The sequence below is a fragment of the Hyperolius riggenbachi genome, chromosome 1 (assembly GCF_040937935.1).
Source record: "Hyperolius riggenbachi isolate aHypRig1 chromosome 1, aHypRig1.pri, whole genome shotgun sequence".
NCBI lineage: Eukaryota > Metazoa > Chordata > Amphibia > Anura > Hyperoliidae > Hyperolius > Hyperolius riggenbachi.
Window position 1 is genome coordinate 505,815,062 of NC_090646.1, and position 17,438 is coordinate 505,832,499.

The 17,438-nt window shown below is 43.9% G+C and overlaps 1 protein-coding gene across 1 annotated transcript in view; it reads right to left on the reverse strand.

Moving 5' to 3' along the window:
- The window catches only part of PIWIL1 (piwi like RNA-mediated gene silencing 1), a 144,810-nt gene that overhangs the window by 5,296 nt on the left and 122,076 nt on the right, over positions 1-17,438 (reverse strand). The window contains exons 17-19 of the mRNA XM_068243664.1: positions 10,955-11,025; positions 4,952-5,105; positions 3,286-3,411 (exon numbers count right to left, since the gene is read on the reverse strand). Of these exons, the coding sequence (XP_068099765.1) occupies positions 3,286-3,411; positions 4,952-5,105; positions 10,955-11,025 (351 nt within the window). The remainder of the gene's footprint in view (positions 1-3,285; positions 3,412-4,951; positions 5,106-10,954; positions 11,026-17,438) is intronic.

Sequence of the window (17,438 nt, forward strand, 5' to 3'; positions counted from 1 at the left end):
ATACCCTGCTGCCTATAATGAAGGCCACTATACCCTGCTGCCTATACTGAAGGCCATTATACCCGGCTGCCTATAATGAAGGCCACTATACCCTGCTGCCTATACTGAAGGCCACTATACCCTGCAACCTATACTGAAGGTCCCTATACCTTGCAACCTATAGTGAAGGCCCCTATACCTTGCTACCTATACTGAAGGCCCCTATACCTTGCTACCTATACTGAAGGTCCCTATACCTTGCAACCTATACTGAAGGCCCCTATACCTTGCTAGCTATACTAAAGACACCTTTACCTAGCTACCTATAGTGCGGGCAACTATACCACGGATCGCACAATTCTTATGTGCAGGATTCGTTAGATTCGGGATTCGAGATATTCGAGAACCTTTTTAGATTCGGATCCAGATTCAAAGAAATTGTGGATTCGTCCCATCCCTATTTTAAACCATTCCACTGTTGCCCTAGCTTTATGTTTAGGGTCGTTGTACTGCTAGAAGGTGAACCTCCGCCCCAGTCTTAAGTCTTTTGCAGACTCCAAGAGGTTTTCTTCCAAGATTGCCCTGTATTTGGCTTCATCCATTTTCCCATCAACTCTGACCAGCTTCCCTGTCCCTGCTGAAGAGAAGCACCCCCAGAGCATGATGCTGCCACCACCATATTGGACAGTGGGGATGGTGTGTTTAGAGTGATGTGCAGTGTTAGTTTTCCACCACACATAGCGTTTTGCATTTTGGCCAAAACGTTCGATTTTGGTCTCACCTGACCAGAGCACCTTCTTCCACATGTTTGCTGTGTCCCCCACATGGCTGGTAGCAAACTGCAAATGGGACTTCTTATGCTTTTCTGTTAACGATGGCTTTCTTCTTGCCACTCTTCCATAAAGGCAAGCTTTGTGCAGTGCACGACTAATAGTTGTCCTATGGACAGATTCCCCCACTTCAGCTGTAGATCTCTGCAGCTCATCCAGAGTCACCATGGGCCTCTTGACTGCATTTCTGATCAGCGCTCTCCTTGTTCGGCCTGTGAGTTTAGGTGGACGGCCTTGTCTTGGTAGGCTTACATTTGTGCCATACTCCTATTTCTGAATGATTGCTTGAACAGTGCTTCGTGGGATGTTCAAGACTTTGGAAATCTTTTTGTAGCCTAAGCCTGCTTTAAATTTCTCAATAACTTTATCCCTGACCTGTCGGGTGTGTTCTTTGGAGTTCATGGTGTTGTTGCTCCCAATATTCTCTTAGACAACCTCTGAGGCAGTCACACAGCAGCTGTATTTGTACTGACATTAGATTACACACAGGTGCACTCTAGTCATTAGTTAGGTGCAATAGAAGATACAAAGTCGGCACTGCTGCATACTGTGCGTTTATTGCCAGAAGGCGCTCTTCATCACATACGTGCAGTATATAAAATGACACATTAGGCTATTCCTGCTCCCAGCGCCCACCACCAGCTCACAGCTCCAAGCCTCCAACGCACAGCATGTGTCATTTTATATACTGCACGTATGTGATGAAGAGCACCTTCTGGCAATAAACGCACAGTATGCAGCAGTGCCGACTTTGTATCTTCTATTGCACCTAACTGATCTCTGCTTAACTCCAATCTGAGCACGCTGACAGTGCCACAAGAGTCCAATGTGCCGTGACCCTGCAGATCCTTCACAATAATGGATGTGGATCCTATGTAGTGCCGACTCCCTCCTTTCCCCCTTCACTGCTCACTCTAGTCATTAGCACTCATCAGGCAATGGCTATGGGCAACTGACTCCACTCAGACCGAAGGGGGCTGAATAATTACGCACACCCCATTTTGCAGTTATTTGTGAAAAATGTTTGGAATCCTGTATGATTTTCGTTCCACTTCTCACGTGTACACCACTTTGTATTGGTCTTTCACGTGGAATGCCAATAAAACTGATTCAGGTTTGTGGCAGTAATGACAAAATGTGGAAATCATCAAGGGGCCCAATACTTTTGCAAACCACTGTATACAGCCGCTCTTAAGATTACACCTCATTTTTGGAAATAACCTTTTAATTACATATACAGTATCGCAGAAGATTACTTACACCTATTTTTTCAAAATCCTGTATTTTATATCTTTTCTTGGGACAACACTGAAGAGATGACTTTGATAGTATTTAAGGTAGCTAGTGTAGAGCTTGTAAAAGAGTGTAAGGGCCCTTTCCACTAGCAATCGCAATAGCCAGCGATTGCGATATTTCATTAATTTTGTTATGTGATTTTTCATTTGCATTGCATTATCCCTCTTAAAATCGCTCCAGAAAGCGATTTGCAAATCGAATCACTATAGTGGAGAAAACTTCTCATGATTTCTATGATAAACGAACAACCTTAGCGGTTTAAAAACCACTAGCGTTTTAGGTGTGCAGTGGAAAAAAAAAATCACGATCCCTGGAGCTTGTGTGATTGCCATTGCTAGTGGAAAAGGGCCCTAAGGGCTGGTGCACACCAGAAGAGCTTTTCTGAGCGCATTGCGATTTTTTAAAAAACTCTTGCTAATGTTATCCTATGTGTGTGTTCACACCGGAGCGATGTGAAATTGTAAAAATCCCCCATAGCTTTTTTTTTTTTTTTAAATCTAGCATTAAAAAAAAACTTTTAGTGTGCACCAGCCCTAAATGTCACTTTTGAGGAACTGGCAAGGCTTTACTTGATTTTCACTTAGATTTAGTTAGTATGCTACTTAAGACCACTGTCATGAAAATTTTTAAAATACATGTAAACAGAATAAGAAGTAGGCTTCTTCCAGCGTAAAATTAGCTATACATTACTTTTCTCCTAGGTTGCTGTCACTTACAGTAGTTAGAAATCTTACAGAAATTACAGGCTTTTGACTAGTCCATCTCTTCATGGAGATGGGCTAGTTCAAAACCTGTCACTTTTCTCCAATGTTGCTGTCACTTATTGTAGGTAGTAGAAATCAAAAAGGTTGGCCTACATGTTTCTGTACACCAGACATGTGACTCCCGTACAATTCAAGTTAATGAAAAGTTTTACTTTCTAAATAAAATGCACATACCGGTACATATGTAAAATAACTTAATTGGTTAAAAATAAAGAAAAAGTGAAAATTCACATAAAAAAAAAAAATTAAATGTGAAAAGTTGCAAAACACAGAATTTCAAGTATCAAAAACCGTGGCCCGAAATTGCAGGGCAAGTGTGAAGGCACCCTAAAGAACAGCCATCACTCAACAGTAAGCCTGTTATAGGGTGCATATGGGACAAAGCTATTGCAAAACAAAATACATGGGTGACATACCATTCAGGTCGGGTGACTTCCACATCAATAATTGTCCCTGGAGGTGGATTCTGCAGTCTCCCTCCCATACTTGCAAAGAATCTGGTACTAATCCTCTTTTTTACCACAATCACAGTGAGTTTTGGACTGTAACAACAAAACATAGAATGAATACAACTATACACAATCCTTGCATACAGAAACAAGCAATAACAGAGCAGGCTCAGTGAAGTTTAGAGCCAGTTGTAGATTCCCCCCCGCTAGAAGCAATGGTTAATAGACTTCTGGTGTGCAATAGTTGTTGAATGGAACACACAGGTAAGGTAGTCCTCGGGTTACAACGCCCGACTTACAAACGACTCAACAACACGAACAGCCCGATTCCATCACAATTACGTCATTTTCGTGTGGGGGAAACATACATATCGTCATCAGGTACTTTGTTGTTATACAGGATTTTATTCTTAAAGTACACCTGAAGTGAGACAGATATGGAGGCCATTTCTCTCCTATTAAACAATGCATATTGCTTGGCTGTCATGCCAATCCTCTGCCTGAAATACTTTTAGCAACAGACTCTGAACAAGGATGCAGGCTAGAGGTTCCTGAAAAACCAGACTGGATTAGCCGCATGCTTGTTTTCAGGTGCGTCATTCAGATACCACTCATGGATGGAAGATCAGCAGAATGCCAGGCAACTAGCATTGTTTAAAAGGAAGTAAATATGGATAATCCAGAGCGCCCCCCCCCCCCATTCCAGCGCTAGGACCCATGAAGTCCATCAAAAAATGCTTGTGGACTGCGATCTTCTACGCAGTAGCATGAAGCTTGATGGGCTGGGCTTTTTCACCGAGCCATGGCTCCATGCGCAGGTGCGAACCATCCTGCGCCATACCGTTGCAAACTTCCAAAGATCCAAGCGCTGGATATGTTGCCGGGACGCGGGAAGCCTCGGGAGGATCTACAGAGGTAAGCATCTAATTTTTCCCAACTCTGAAGCTCACTGGTTAGCTTTAAGGCAAGTACAGAAACAAGGAGTTTCACTATTAAAATAATAGTCTCATGCAATAGTCGTCAGGACAGCTGACTCACAATTCCGCTTAGAAAACTGACTTGACAGACGACAGGTCTACGAATGAAAGCAGGTTTCTATTCTTCCTGCCATGGGTCACTACCTGCTTGAGGGCCTTCTCCAGAGTAGGATTTTTAGCGTTCCACACAAAAGTAAGGGCTTGTTCACATTAGGGGCGATTTCAGTTTTTGTTTTAAAGCGCTAGCCATTTTTAAAATGGTCTTAAAAGCGCTTGTGTAATGTTCTCACATGAGCGGTGAGATTTTTATCCAATCGCAAATGAGGCTCCTGCACCATTTTCAGAGCGTTAGCGATTTCCCTCTTTTCAGCCAAACTGAGAGGGCTTTAGTCGCATATAGACAAAACCTATATGACCAGCAGAGGGCACCAGCGTGCAGGAAACTCCACTTCCTGACTAAACAAAAACAAAAAACAAAAAAAAAGCTAAACAAAAGCACTTTCCTAAGCGAAAATCGCTCAGCGCTTACGAATTATAATGTGAACTAGGCCTAACTGAGCATGTATACAACTATAAATAATAGTGGTGAGACTATTACAGCAGGCGAAAATGTAAGAATTGTAATTATCCTTCAACTGCATTGCTTGCAAGGTTACCTGTAGTCTTTTCCAGCAGCATTTATGCAATCAATCAGCTGTGCGATTTCATACTTGACAAGTGTATTCAGTTGACCATCTCCAACTCCATCTCTGTATATCATGATTCGTGATGGAAGACTGTTGTTGCAAGAATACCAAGCTTTTAAGGCAGCTGTGAAGAATATTAAGTTTGAATCAAACTATAGTAACAAGTAAACTAAAAGGTAACTTAACTTACATGATAAGTTACAGATTGCCCAGCAAGCTTGGTGAACCAGGACTCCTAGGTGTGTGTTGGTGCTACATGTAGCATCCAGGGACGCCAAAAACAACAGGGAAAAATCGGGATCAGAATGCCGCCTTCATGCAAACGCTGGTAAAAGCCCTGTACAAACGCTCCCATTCACTTCAATGGAAACATTTTACAAGGAGTTCCGGACACTTGGCCAAGAGCCCGTGTGAACCAGCCCTACAGGGCTGAAAAGGACCAAAAAGCCTCCTTACTAAAAATGCTATGTAAAATAGAATTTTGCCTTCTTAAGATTTTTCAGGTTGGAGTGAGCATTTGATGTGTCCCTAAGTGCATTACTGCCGAATATGCAAATCGCCCCTTTGTTGCCCCTGATAGCTAAACATACTTCCAAAACCGCTGAGTGCAATGATGAGTCAAGCTTGTCAATATTACAGAGCCAAACTAATCCAACATGTATACACACTGTCTGGTATTGGTTGATCTTCAGTGCACGGCATGGATTAATATGGCTCTATGGGGCAGGACTTGAAATGATCCTTGGCTTTGACAATGCCTGTTTGAATCGTGGTCATGCCAACAGCCATATTGATTTGGTAAATACGGTATGTATGTACAGTCCCATTCCAGCACAGAAATAGGTTGTGTTTTTCCCCTCACTGAAAGTGTGATTTAGGGCTTATTCACACTATGAGCATTTCCTTTTTAGGCACTGGCGATTTTAGAAGTCACTCCAAAAGCGCTTGTGCAATTATTCCCTATCAGAGAGTGTTCACATGTGTGCGTTTCTATTTTACTAAAAACGTGAATGCACTACATGTACCATATTCTGAGCGCTTTGGCTCAATGGAAAATATAGGAAAATCGCAAACGCTTGAAAAAGTGCTTTGTATTGCGATATCCTGAGTGCTTTATTTCCGAGTCAAAGAGTTCACTTCCTGACTGATGGCAGGAAGTGAAAGACTAATCGCTCAGCTAAAGCACTTTTCTAAGTGCAGGGAAAATAGCTTTAAAAAAATTCTTGATTGGAAAAACGATTAAAAAATAAATAATCAATCCAAATTAAGATCGGAAATAATCTGGCAGGTAAATGACAGAAAATTGTATGGGGTGTACCTAGCATAATACTTTTGGCCACAGCCTCTCAACAAGCATGCAGATCAGGTGCTCTGACTGAAGTCAGACTGGATTAGCTCCATGCTTGTTTCAGGTGTGTGATTCAGCCACTACTGCAGCCACAGATCAGCAGGACTCCCAAGCAACTGGTATTGTCTAAAAGGAAACATCCATATCCCTCTCAATTAACCTCCCTGGCGGTAAGCCCGTGCTGAGCACGGGCTATGCCGCCGGGAGGCACCGCTCAGGCCCCGCTGGGCCAATTTGCATAATTTTTTTTTTGCTACACGCAGCTAGCACTTCGCTAGCTGCGTGTAGCATCCGATCGCCGCCGCTATTCCTTGCGCCGCGGCCGCCCCCCCCAGACCCCGTGCGCTGCCTGCCCAATCAGTGCCAGGCAGCGCTGTGGGGTGGATGGGAGTCCCCTTTGACGTCACGACGTCGCTGACGTTATCCCGCCCGTCGCCATGGCGACGGGGGAAGCCCTCCAGGAGATCCCGTTCTTTGAACGGGATCTCCTGATCTCCGGCGGCGATCGGAGAGGCTGGGGGGATGCCGCTGAGCAGCGGCTATCATGTAGCGAGACTGTCTCGCTACACGAAAAAAAAAAAAATTAAAAAAAACACTACTTTGCTGCCCCCTGGCGGATTTTTTTAAACCTTCAGGAGGGTTAAGGTTCCCTTTAAAGGTAGCCATACACTGGTCGATTTGCCATCAGATCGACCAACAGATAGATTCCTGTCCGGGGAACAGTAGAGGGCGCTCTACTGTTTAAATTTCCTGCTGGGACAGGAAGTTCAGTGAAGCCAGCCAGACTGAGCCCAGCGCGGAGAAGACAGCGGAGAGAGCGGGGACACGCGTCGGCAGAATAAGTAATGTACTGCAGCTAGTGTTGGTCGCCGGGCATTCAAACGCCACCATCGACGCACTCCTGACCTGCCCAGTGATCGAACAAAATATTCCGCACGGACCGCCGTGAACGATTGATTTCGGACGTTTGCGCAACAATTCACAGCAGATTTGATCACAGTGATCGAATCTGCTGTATATCAGCGTGAAAATAGTTAGGTGTATGGGCCCCTTAAGAATCCCAAGGCTGTAATCTGACACTCTTCAGTCAGACTGTAATCACTCACTAGTTACAGACAAGAAAACTCTTGCATGGCAGAGAATTATTTATGAGTGGGCAATAGCTGAAGGTGGGAGCTGTATAACTATGAAGACTGTCATTCACCAAAGACCATTAACAAAGCAAACTTGTTTTTTTAGCTTTAACCCATACTTGCCCCATGAGCACTATGGGAGTCTTAGCACCAGAACAGAGAGGCTGAAGAGGACAGCGAGGGATGACTTGGTGCTTATGGGGCTGGAGGAAGCCCCAAGTACCCTGCCTATGGGCCTGGTCTCTGCGTTTTAACAGATCGTGGATTTAAAAAACAAAAAAAAAACCAACAGAGGAGAGCTCTATAGTTTATACATAGCTGAAAAACCATCCCAGCTTATCCAGAATTCTGCAATAGAGAGCGAATTCTTGGTAAAATTACAAAGTGATTTTGAGAGATAGAAAGTGCCACATAGACTACATAAATCTCAAATATACCCCGTTTAAGTAATCCAGAGCTGGGAGTGAAACATAGGTAGTAAAAAACGTTTATTACATTGGACTTTGAATTTTTTTTAAATTGATTTTTCTCAAAAATTACAAGAAAAATTGGCTTTTAAACTTGTATAAGCAGGTACAGAGGGCAGATGAGATACAGAGGGGGACACTGAAGGCACAGAGGAGGTACAGGGGGCAGAGATGGCACAGTGTTCCGACTTAAGAACAGATTCAGGTTAACCACTTAAGGACCACAGTCTTTTCGCCCCTTAACCTCCTCAGCGGTATGGACGACTATACACGTCCATCACCGCCGGAGGTCGCCGCTCAGGCCCTGCTGGGCCGATTTGAGCGAAATATAAAGCAGCACACGCAGCCGGTACTTTGCCAGCCGCGTGTGCTGCCTGATCGCCGCCGCGAGCAGCGGCGAAAGAGGGTCCCCCCAGCCGCCAGAGCCATGCGCAGCCGGAACAAAAGTTCCGGCCAGCGCTAAGGGCTGGATCGGAGGCGGCTGACGTCAGGACGTCGGCTGACGTCACTCCGCTCGTCGCTATGGTGACGATGTAAGCAAAACAAGGAAGGCTGCTCATTGCAGCCTTCCCTGTTTATTCTGGTCGCCGGAGGCGATCAGAAGAACGCCTCCGGAGCGCCCTCTAGTGGGCTTGAAACAGGTTTTTTTTTAAATTAAAAAAAAAAAACCCCTCCCGCAGCCGCCCTGGCGATCTTAATAGACCGCCAGGGAGGTTAAGGACCAGAGCCTTTTTCTCCATTCAGACCACTGCAGCTTTCACGGTTTATTGCTCGGTCATACAACCTACCACCTAAATGAATTTTACCTCCTTTTCTTGTCACTAATACAGCTTTCTTTTGGTGTGATTTGATTGCTGCTGCAAGTTTTACTTTTTATTATATTCATCAAAAAAGACATGAATTTTGTAAAAAAAATGACTAACTTTCTGTGCTGACATTTTTCAAATAAAGTAAAATTTCCTATACATTTGAGCGCGAAAGTTATTCTGCTACATGTCTTTGATAAAAAAAAAAAAAAAACATTCAGTGTATATTTATTGGATTGGGTAAAAGTTATAGCGTTTACAAACTATGGTGCCAAAAGTGAATTTTCCCATGTTCAAGCATCTATGACTTTTCTGCGCACCTGTCAGGTTTCATGAGGGGCTAAAATTCCAGGATAGTACAAATACCCCCCAAATGACCCCATTTTGGAAAGAAGACATCCCAAAGTATTCAGTGAGAGGCATGGTGAGTTCATAGAAGATTTTATTTTTTGTCACAAGTTAGCGGAAAATGACACTGTGACAAAAAAAAAAAAAAGAAAAAAAGTTTCATTTCTTCTAACTTGCGACAAAAAAAATGAAATATGCCACAGACTCACTATGCTCCTCTCTGAATACCTTGAAGTGTCTACTTTCCAAAATGGGGTCATTTGTGGGGTGTGTTCACTGTCCTGGCATTTTGGGGGGTGCCTAATTGTAAGCACCCCTGTAAAGCCTAAAGATGCTCATTGGACTTTGGGCCCCTTAGCGCAGTTAGGCTGCAAAAAAGTTCCACACATGTGGTATTGCCGTACTCAGGAGAAGTAGTATAATGTGTTTTGGGGTGTATTTTTACACATACCCATGCTGGGTGGGAGAAATATCTCCATAAATGACTTTTTTTACACACAATTGTCTATAGAGATATTTCTCCCACTCAGCATGGGTATGTGGAAAAATACACCCCAAAACACATTATACTACTTCTCTTGAGTACGGCGATACCACATGTGTGGCACTTTTTTGCACCCTAACTGCGCTAAGGGGCCCAAAGTCCAATGAGTACCTTTAGGATTTTACAGGTCACTTTGAGAAATTTCGTTTCAAGACTACTCCTCACGGTTTAGGGCCCCTAAAATGCCAGGACAGTATAGGCCTAGGTGCGCTAAGGGGCCCAACGTCCTATTCTCAGGTCATTTCGAGGCATTTGTTTTGTAGACTACTCCTCACGGTTTAGGGCCCCTAAAATGCCAGGGCAGTATAGGAACCCCACAAGTGACCCAATTTTAGAAAGAAGACACCCCAAGGTATTCCGTTAGGGGTATGGTGAGTTCATAGAAGATTTTATTTTTTGTCACAAGTTAGTGAAAAATGACACTGTGAAAAAAAACAATAAAAATCCAATTTCCGCTAACTTTTGACAAAAAATAGGGGTATGGTGAGTTCATAGATTTTATTTTTTGTCAAAAGTTAGCGGAAATTGGAGGGGGGGGTCTTGGGAGAATCTGAGGGGTGGGGGGTGATCAGGAGGGAGTAGGGGGCAGATTAGGGACTAAAAAAAAATAGCGTTGACAGATAGTGACTGATGGGTGAGACTGGGTGCAAACAGTGGTCTGGGGGGGTCTGAGGGGTGCTGTGGGCGATCAGGAGGCAGGGGGAATCAGTGTGCTTGGGTGCAGACTAGGGTGGCTGCAGCCTGCCCTGGTGGTCCCTCGGACACTGGGACCACCAGGGCAGGAGGCAGCCAGTATAGTAGGCTTTGTATACATTACAAATACAATTATACAAAATACATGCGGCGATCCGGGTGCTAGTAACCCGCCGGCGCTTCCGAACGGCCGGCGGGTTACAGCGAATGGGGGGCGGAGCCAGTCGCCGCATAGCCACGCCCGCCGATGGGCGTATTGCGGTCGTTTGGGCCCGGACTTTGCCGCCGCCCATCGGCTGGGGGCGGTCGTCAAGTAGTTAAGAACAAACCTACAGTCCCTATCTCGTTTGTTAACTGGGGACTATCTGTATTTCTCTTTGCCTGCCAACACGGTATCAGTTTGCGCTCCGCTCGCTCAGAAGAGCAGACCTTATTGAGTTCGCCATTTCCACCAGAGCCTGAGGGGAAGCGGATACTGCGACAGGCTTTCAACACGCTTCTTAAATCCCAGGTGTTTGTCACAAAAGGTGTTACTGACTGCTGTTTTTAACATTCACTATCTAAAATGAAAATAAGTTTTGAGTGGAGCTGTGTTTTGAATATAATGTTCATAAAGCAGTTATGACAAAAATACCTTGCATGCAAATTTTGAGTCCATCAACAATCTCTTGTTTTGGGTCCTGGAACACACACCGCGAAAACCATCTAAAAAAAGAATAGTATTTAAAATGAACAAATACATAAACAATAAGATCTAAATTTGATCACGCAATAAAAAGTTCCGAAATGAAAACCAGAACAGATAATAAACTTATGAGAATTGTATGTACAGTACAAATGGTAAATCATATTTCTGCAGTCTCATTCTTATTTTCTATTTAGGGGTTGAACTTCCAAGACTGAATTATTAAATTGGAACTAAACTCACAATTTCCTCCCGTGTTTAAAGATAAGACACAGCAAGATAACCTTTATGTACAATAAAAACCTCAAAACAACCAAACAAAAACAAAACACCTTATGCTGGGTACACACACTGCGTTCCCACACTCGATGCCCCGCTCCATTCCCGGCCGCTCGATTATTTCCGACATGTCCGATTCGCGGTTTGATAGATCGTTAGGTCGATACTCACGTAAAGTATGCCAAATCGACCTAACACTCATCGAAACGTGATCAGAAATAATCGGGAATAGAGTGTGGCATCGAGTGCGGGAAGGCACCGTGTGTACCCAGCATTAAGTTTAGAACTGGGTTTTACTTTGCATGGAGCACTAAAGAGGGTACGTCTCAGTGTAAACTGTATGGGGAGAGAACTGTAGCGGTGCTCTTGCAGTTTGGGTAAAAAAAAAAAAAAACACAGATCAGTGGATTTCTTCAGTAGCTATGTATGGGCCTGAAGCACCAACCAGATGTAAGATTGGCGTATGCTACTGCTTACAACCCTGGAGGAGCACCGGCCATTAACTCATTTGTTCCATGCATGCTTTGCTATAGCAACCCTTGTTACCAGGTAAACAGGCGGTGTCCCCTCTGCATTGGTAACGGGAAAAAAAAAAATTGCAGTGGGCCACCTGCATCAGGCCCTGTATGTGGAATAAAGACTTATTGTGTGCTGTGCAAGAGTTCGGATCCACTTTAACCACTTAAGGACCAGGGGATTTTGGAATGAGCGGTGCTGCGTGGGCTCTACAGCCCGCAGCACCGATCGGGTAAAAGGCAGGGCGATCAGACTTCCTCCCTTTTTTCCCCACCAGGGGGATGTCCTGCAGGGGGGGTCTGATCGCCGCCGGCTACTATTGATTTGCGGGGGGGGGGGCTCCTCAAAGCCCCCCTCCGCAGCGTTTTCCGGGCTCCCTCTGCTTACCTCCCTCTCCCATGTCCTCTGTGCGGCGCAGGACGGATATCCGTCCTGCGCCTGATAGAATAGGCTTCTGCCTATCAGATGCCGGCGATCCCCAGCCAATCAGAGGCCGGGGATCGCCGATCTACGTCACGGCGCTGCTGCGCAGCAGCGCCGTGTGATGTAAACAGCGGGGATTCCTTCCCCGCATGTTTACATTATGCGTGCGAGCCGCGATCGCACACTGTTCACAGAGGCAGTCTCCGTGAACTGGCATGGAAAGGCCGCTCCCGTTTCCATGCTATACTACTAACGACCCGCCGACGCCTATGGGCGTTAAGCGGTTGTTAAGTGGTTAAAGCTGAATGAAACCCAGCATTTCTTCTTTGCTCTAATAGATTATTTACAGCATATTATATACAACCAGCTTTTTTTTTTCACTAGAACAGCATTCAAAGGGTTACACACAAGACTTGAGGTGCATACACACGCACTACCGCCGGCAACGACGTGTTCAGCCAACAGTAGCACGTGTGTACACGCTGTCGGAGGACTGATAAAGCTATTTTCAAACGATCCGCTGTGCGGATTGTTCAGAAACAGCCTTATCAGTCCACTGACAGCGCGTACACACGTGCTACTGTCGGCTGTACACCCGCCCAGCGGGAGGGTCTGGTGGATCCGTCGTTGCCGCCGGTAGTGCGTGTGTACGCACCTTTAGAAGTTCCCTGCAAGCAAAGCTGGACGCATCCCAGGTGGAGATAATGTTATCTTGTATTTAATTTTATCAAGTGAGTAATGTAAATAAACACTTCTCTGACACTGCAGGCTCTGCTGAACGAAGTCAGACAATCAGAAAGCATTTCTGCTTACGTTAGAAGATGAATAAAGCAGTTATAAATAAATTGCAAAGTCTGCTTTCAGAGCAAAAAAAGTGTACTTTGGGAACGTATAATTTCTAAATGAATACCTATGCACAAAAGAAAATATGATAACCGTATGGCATTTAAAAAAAGTAAAAAAACATGTTTTTATTGATTATTATGTCAGGCTTTTATACCGCTTTAACAGCGCCCATTGTCCATGTGATGTTAATTCTACTTTATTCAGCTCCAAAAACAGCCTTTGAACTTTTCCAGCCCTGTGCTGTTGTGTTTCTTCAGTCAAACTGAAAAATGTTGACTTCTGTTTATGGTTTAGGAGAGACTGGGTTGTATCCCACTACTGTTATAAAGGAAATGTACTCACCCCTTCGCCCATAAATCACTAATTTGGTAAACCCACATCCACCAGAGGAGACCGGAAGTAACCACAGCTGGACAGGTGAGATTTACAATGTACAGACACCAGGTGGGGACATTTACATTTTGGGGGATAGCAGGGTTTTTTGTGATGTTGCACCCAGTTACTGCCACACACCTGATGGGCAATGCCATGGCAGAGATTTTCCAACTTACTGGATCAATACATTTGACAGATTCCGGCCTGAAATTAGTCAAATTGATAATCAGCATACTTATTTTGGCTCCTATTTCCTTCAGATTCAATTATTGAATTGGATGGTCGGTCAGGCCACAATATCGCTAGATGTATGGCCAGCTTTAACATCACACACAAAGGATATGGAAAGAGGGATCTTCTCATTGTCAACGAAAACCAAAATTAGCTTACCTGGTAATGCTGTTTTTAATAACCCTCCAGGACAGGTGCTACATATGAGATATGGGCCCGCCCCCAACAGGAAACACATCAAACTAGCCCTCTATAACTTCCACCTCTAGCCTCTACCTGCCAGTATGTTCCAATTAACTGTTCCGATAGAATGCCTCACATATTACATAAATACATGCTTACAACTTAATTTTACATCATACATGTTTACAACATATAGTTTTCCGTATGCACATAAGTTTTTAGGGTGGGTCACCTGTCCTGGAGGGTTATTAAAAACAGCATTACCAGGTAAGCTAATTTTGGTTTTTTCAAATAACCCTCCAGGACAGGTGCTACATATGAGATGATATGCAATAAGCAGCACTAACCTTAGGGAGGGATCACAGCTTGAAGAACTTTCCTTCCAAAAGTTTGTTCTTCCGCTGATAGTAGATCCAGCCTGTAGTGTCTAATGAAGGTGTTCGACGTCTTCCAGGTTGCCGCTTTGCAGATGTCGGTTGCCGTAGCTCCAGCTCTGTAAGCCCAGGAAGTTGCAACTGACCTAGTTGAGTGTGCTGTTATTTCCTTTGGACAGGGAACTCCTTTAAGTCTATATGCTTCCTTAATGCAGGCTTTAATCCATCTTGCTATAGAGGCTTTAGACATACTCTTCCCTTTTGTTGCACCCGAAAAATTAACAAATAATGTTGTAGATTTTCTAAACTCCTTTACTCTATCCAAATAAAATAATAAACATCTTCTGACGTCTAACTTATGCCATCTAATCTCTCTAGGATCAGTGGCATTTTTACAAAAGGATGGCAAAACAATTTCCTGCATCCTATTGGATAGAGTAGCGACCTTTGGCAAGAACTCACTTGCCGTCTTCAGGACTACTCTGTCATGAAAAATGGAACAAAATGGTTCAACAGAACTTAGAGCTTCCAGCTCGCTTATTCTCCTTGCTGAGGTAATAGCTACTAAAAAAATGGTCTTCATTGTTAAGAATCGTAATGGAATTTCATTCAATGGTTCAAAATCATCACTCATCAAACTGTTTAGAACTAAAGTCAAATCCCAACTTGGATATGAACATTTAATTACCGGCCGAGACCGTTCTACTGATTTCAAAAATCTGATAACTAAGGGTTCTAAGGCTAACCGCCTATTAAGAAAAACTGAAAGGGCTGCAACCTGCACTTTCAATGTGCTCAATGCCAGTTTCTTGTCAAATCCATCTTGCAAGAATTCTAGTACTGTAGCCAGTCTATTTGATCTCAGGCCTGATTCCTTTTTCCATTTACAAAAGGTTTTCCAATATTTTAGGTAGATTACTCTTGTAACACTCTTCCTACTGTTTAATATCGTCTTTGTCACTCTGTCCGATAGCCCCCTTCTCTTTAGGATTTGCCCCTCAGAAACCACGCTGTCAGCTGAAGATTGGGAATCTGAATCCATTCGCCTTCTTTTCTGAGAAGGTTGTGCCTGTCTCTCAACTGGATCGGTTTGTCCACTAACATCGATTTTAACATTGGGAACCAGAGTCGTTTTGGCCAATTGGGTGCAATCAGTATCAGATACATTGCAGTTGATCTCAGCTTCTGCATTACTATTGATAATAGAGGGATTGGAGGGAATGCATAGGCGATCTGAAAGTCCCATGTCTGTGCTAACGCATCTACCCCCAAAGCTCCTCTTGGGTCTAATGAGAAAAATTGGTTGCAGTGCGTGTTCTCCCAATTGGCGAACAGATCTATCTGCGGATGACCCCATCTTTGTGTCAATTCCTTGAATATATTTGGATTTAAACTTAGTTCTGAATTGGACAATTTTTCTCTGCTCAACAGATCCGCCATGGTATTTAGGGATCCCTTGAGGTGCACTGCTGAAATTGACTGAAGATTTTGCTCTCCCCAATCTAATATCTCCAGCACTAGTCTCAACAGCCGTTCTGACCTTGTTCCACCCTGCTTGTTCAGATACATGACAACTGTCATGTTGTCTGACCGGATCTGAATATGGTGGCCCCTTATCCTGTCTGTCGCTTGAGTTAACGCTACCTTCACTGCCAGCAATTCTCGATAATTTGAAGACTGAACTATCACTTCCCTTGGCCAAGTCCCCTGTAAATAAATGCCTTCTATGTGAGCCCCCCATCCTGTGAGGCTGGCATCTGTTGTCAGGATCTTTGTTACTGGACACCTCCACAAGCGACCCTGTATTAGATTGGGCTCCTGAACCCACCAATCCAAAGATTGCTTTATATTTTCTGGTATGCATAGGGTCTGATCTAGGACTGACTGATCTCCTTTCCAATTCTGTAACAGCCATAGCTGTAGCGGTCTTATATGTTTTAGTGCCCAATATACTGCCGGGGCTGTGGAGGTTAAAAACCCCAACAGTCTCATGACTTGTCTGGGTGTCGTGGTTGCTTCCTTCTGACACTGCCGCACCATTGTCTGGAGCTTTAATGTCTTGTCCCCAGGAAGGAACAATCTCTGGGCCACCGAGTTTACCGTGAATCCCAGAAATTGAATTTCTTGTGTTGGAACCAGGAATGATTTTTGAAAATTTACTAACCACCCTGTCTGTTACAAAAGTTGTATCACCATATTCTTGTGCCTCTCTAGATCCTGTATACTGTCGGCTACTACCAATAAATCGTCTAGATAAGGGATTATAAGAATTCCCTTCAGATGTAGAGCTCCCACAATCTCTGCCATCACCTTTGTGAAAATTCTGGGAGCTGAAGAGATTCCGAACGGAAGACAGCAGAATTGAAAATGTTCTGGACCTGAAACTGTCATTACACTGAAACGAAGGAAAGCTTGAGACTCTTTCCTTATTGGGATATGCCAGTAAGCATCTGTTAGATCTATATTGATCATAAAACAATCTGGGGACAGAAGGTTTCGCATTGTAAATACAGTTTCCATTCGAAATCTCTCGTACCTTATATAAGGATTCAGGGGTTTGAGGTTCAATATCAGCCGATACTTCCCCGTGGGTTTTTTTACTAGGAATATTCTTGAATAAAACCCTTGTTTCTCCTGAGCAGGTGGAACTCTGCATACTACATCTCTTGCTAGCATGTCCTTTACTATTTCTTGCATGGCCTCTTTTTCCTCTGGAACTTTTGGGGGTGAAGTCACTATAAATCGTTTGGGAGGATTTCTTGAAAATTGAATCTTGTATCCATTCTCTATTAGGTCTAAAATGAATTTGTTTCTTGTCATTTCTTTCCAACCTAATAGGAACTTCTTTAACCTTCCCCCCACCTTGTTGGCGTCATGGTTTACCCTTTCTTTCCGTTGATGTAAACAACGGACTTCTTTTGGTAAATCCCCCATTACCTGTCCAGGGCTTACGTTTCTGCTGTTCTCTCCCCTGCGTCTGCCTCTTCCGAAAAAAAGGTTTCTTTTTTGTTTCAAACTTCCTCTTTTTCGGAAAAGTTGCTTTTTTACTAGCTGTACGCTCTAACACTTCCTGGAGCTGTGGGCCGAACAGTAAATCACCTGAAAAGGGAAGAGCACAGGCTCTAGATTTTGATGCTTGACTGCCATCCCATGTTTTTATCCATAAATTTCTGCGAGCACTATTTATCAGTGCGGTAGATTTAGCT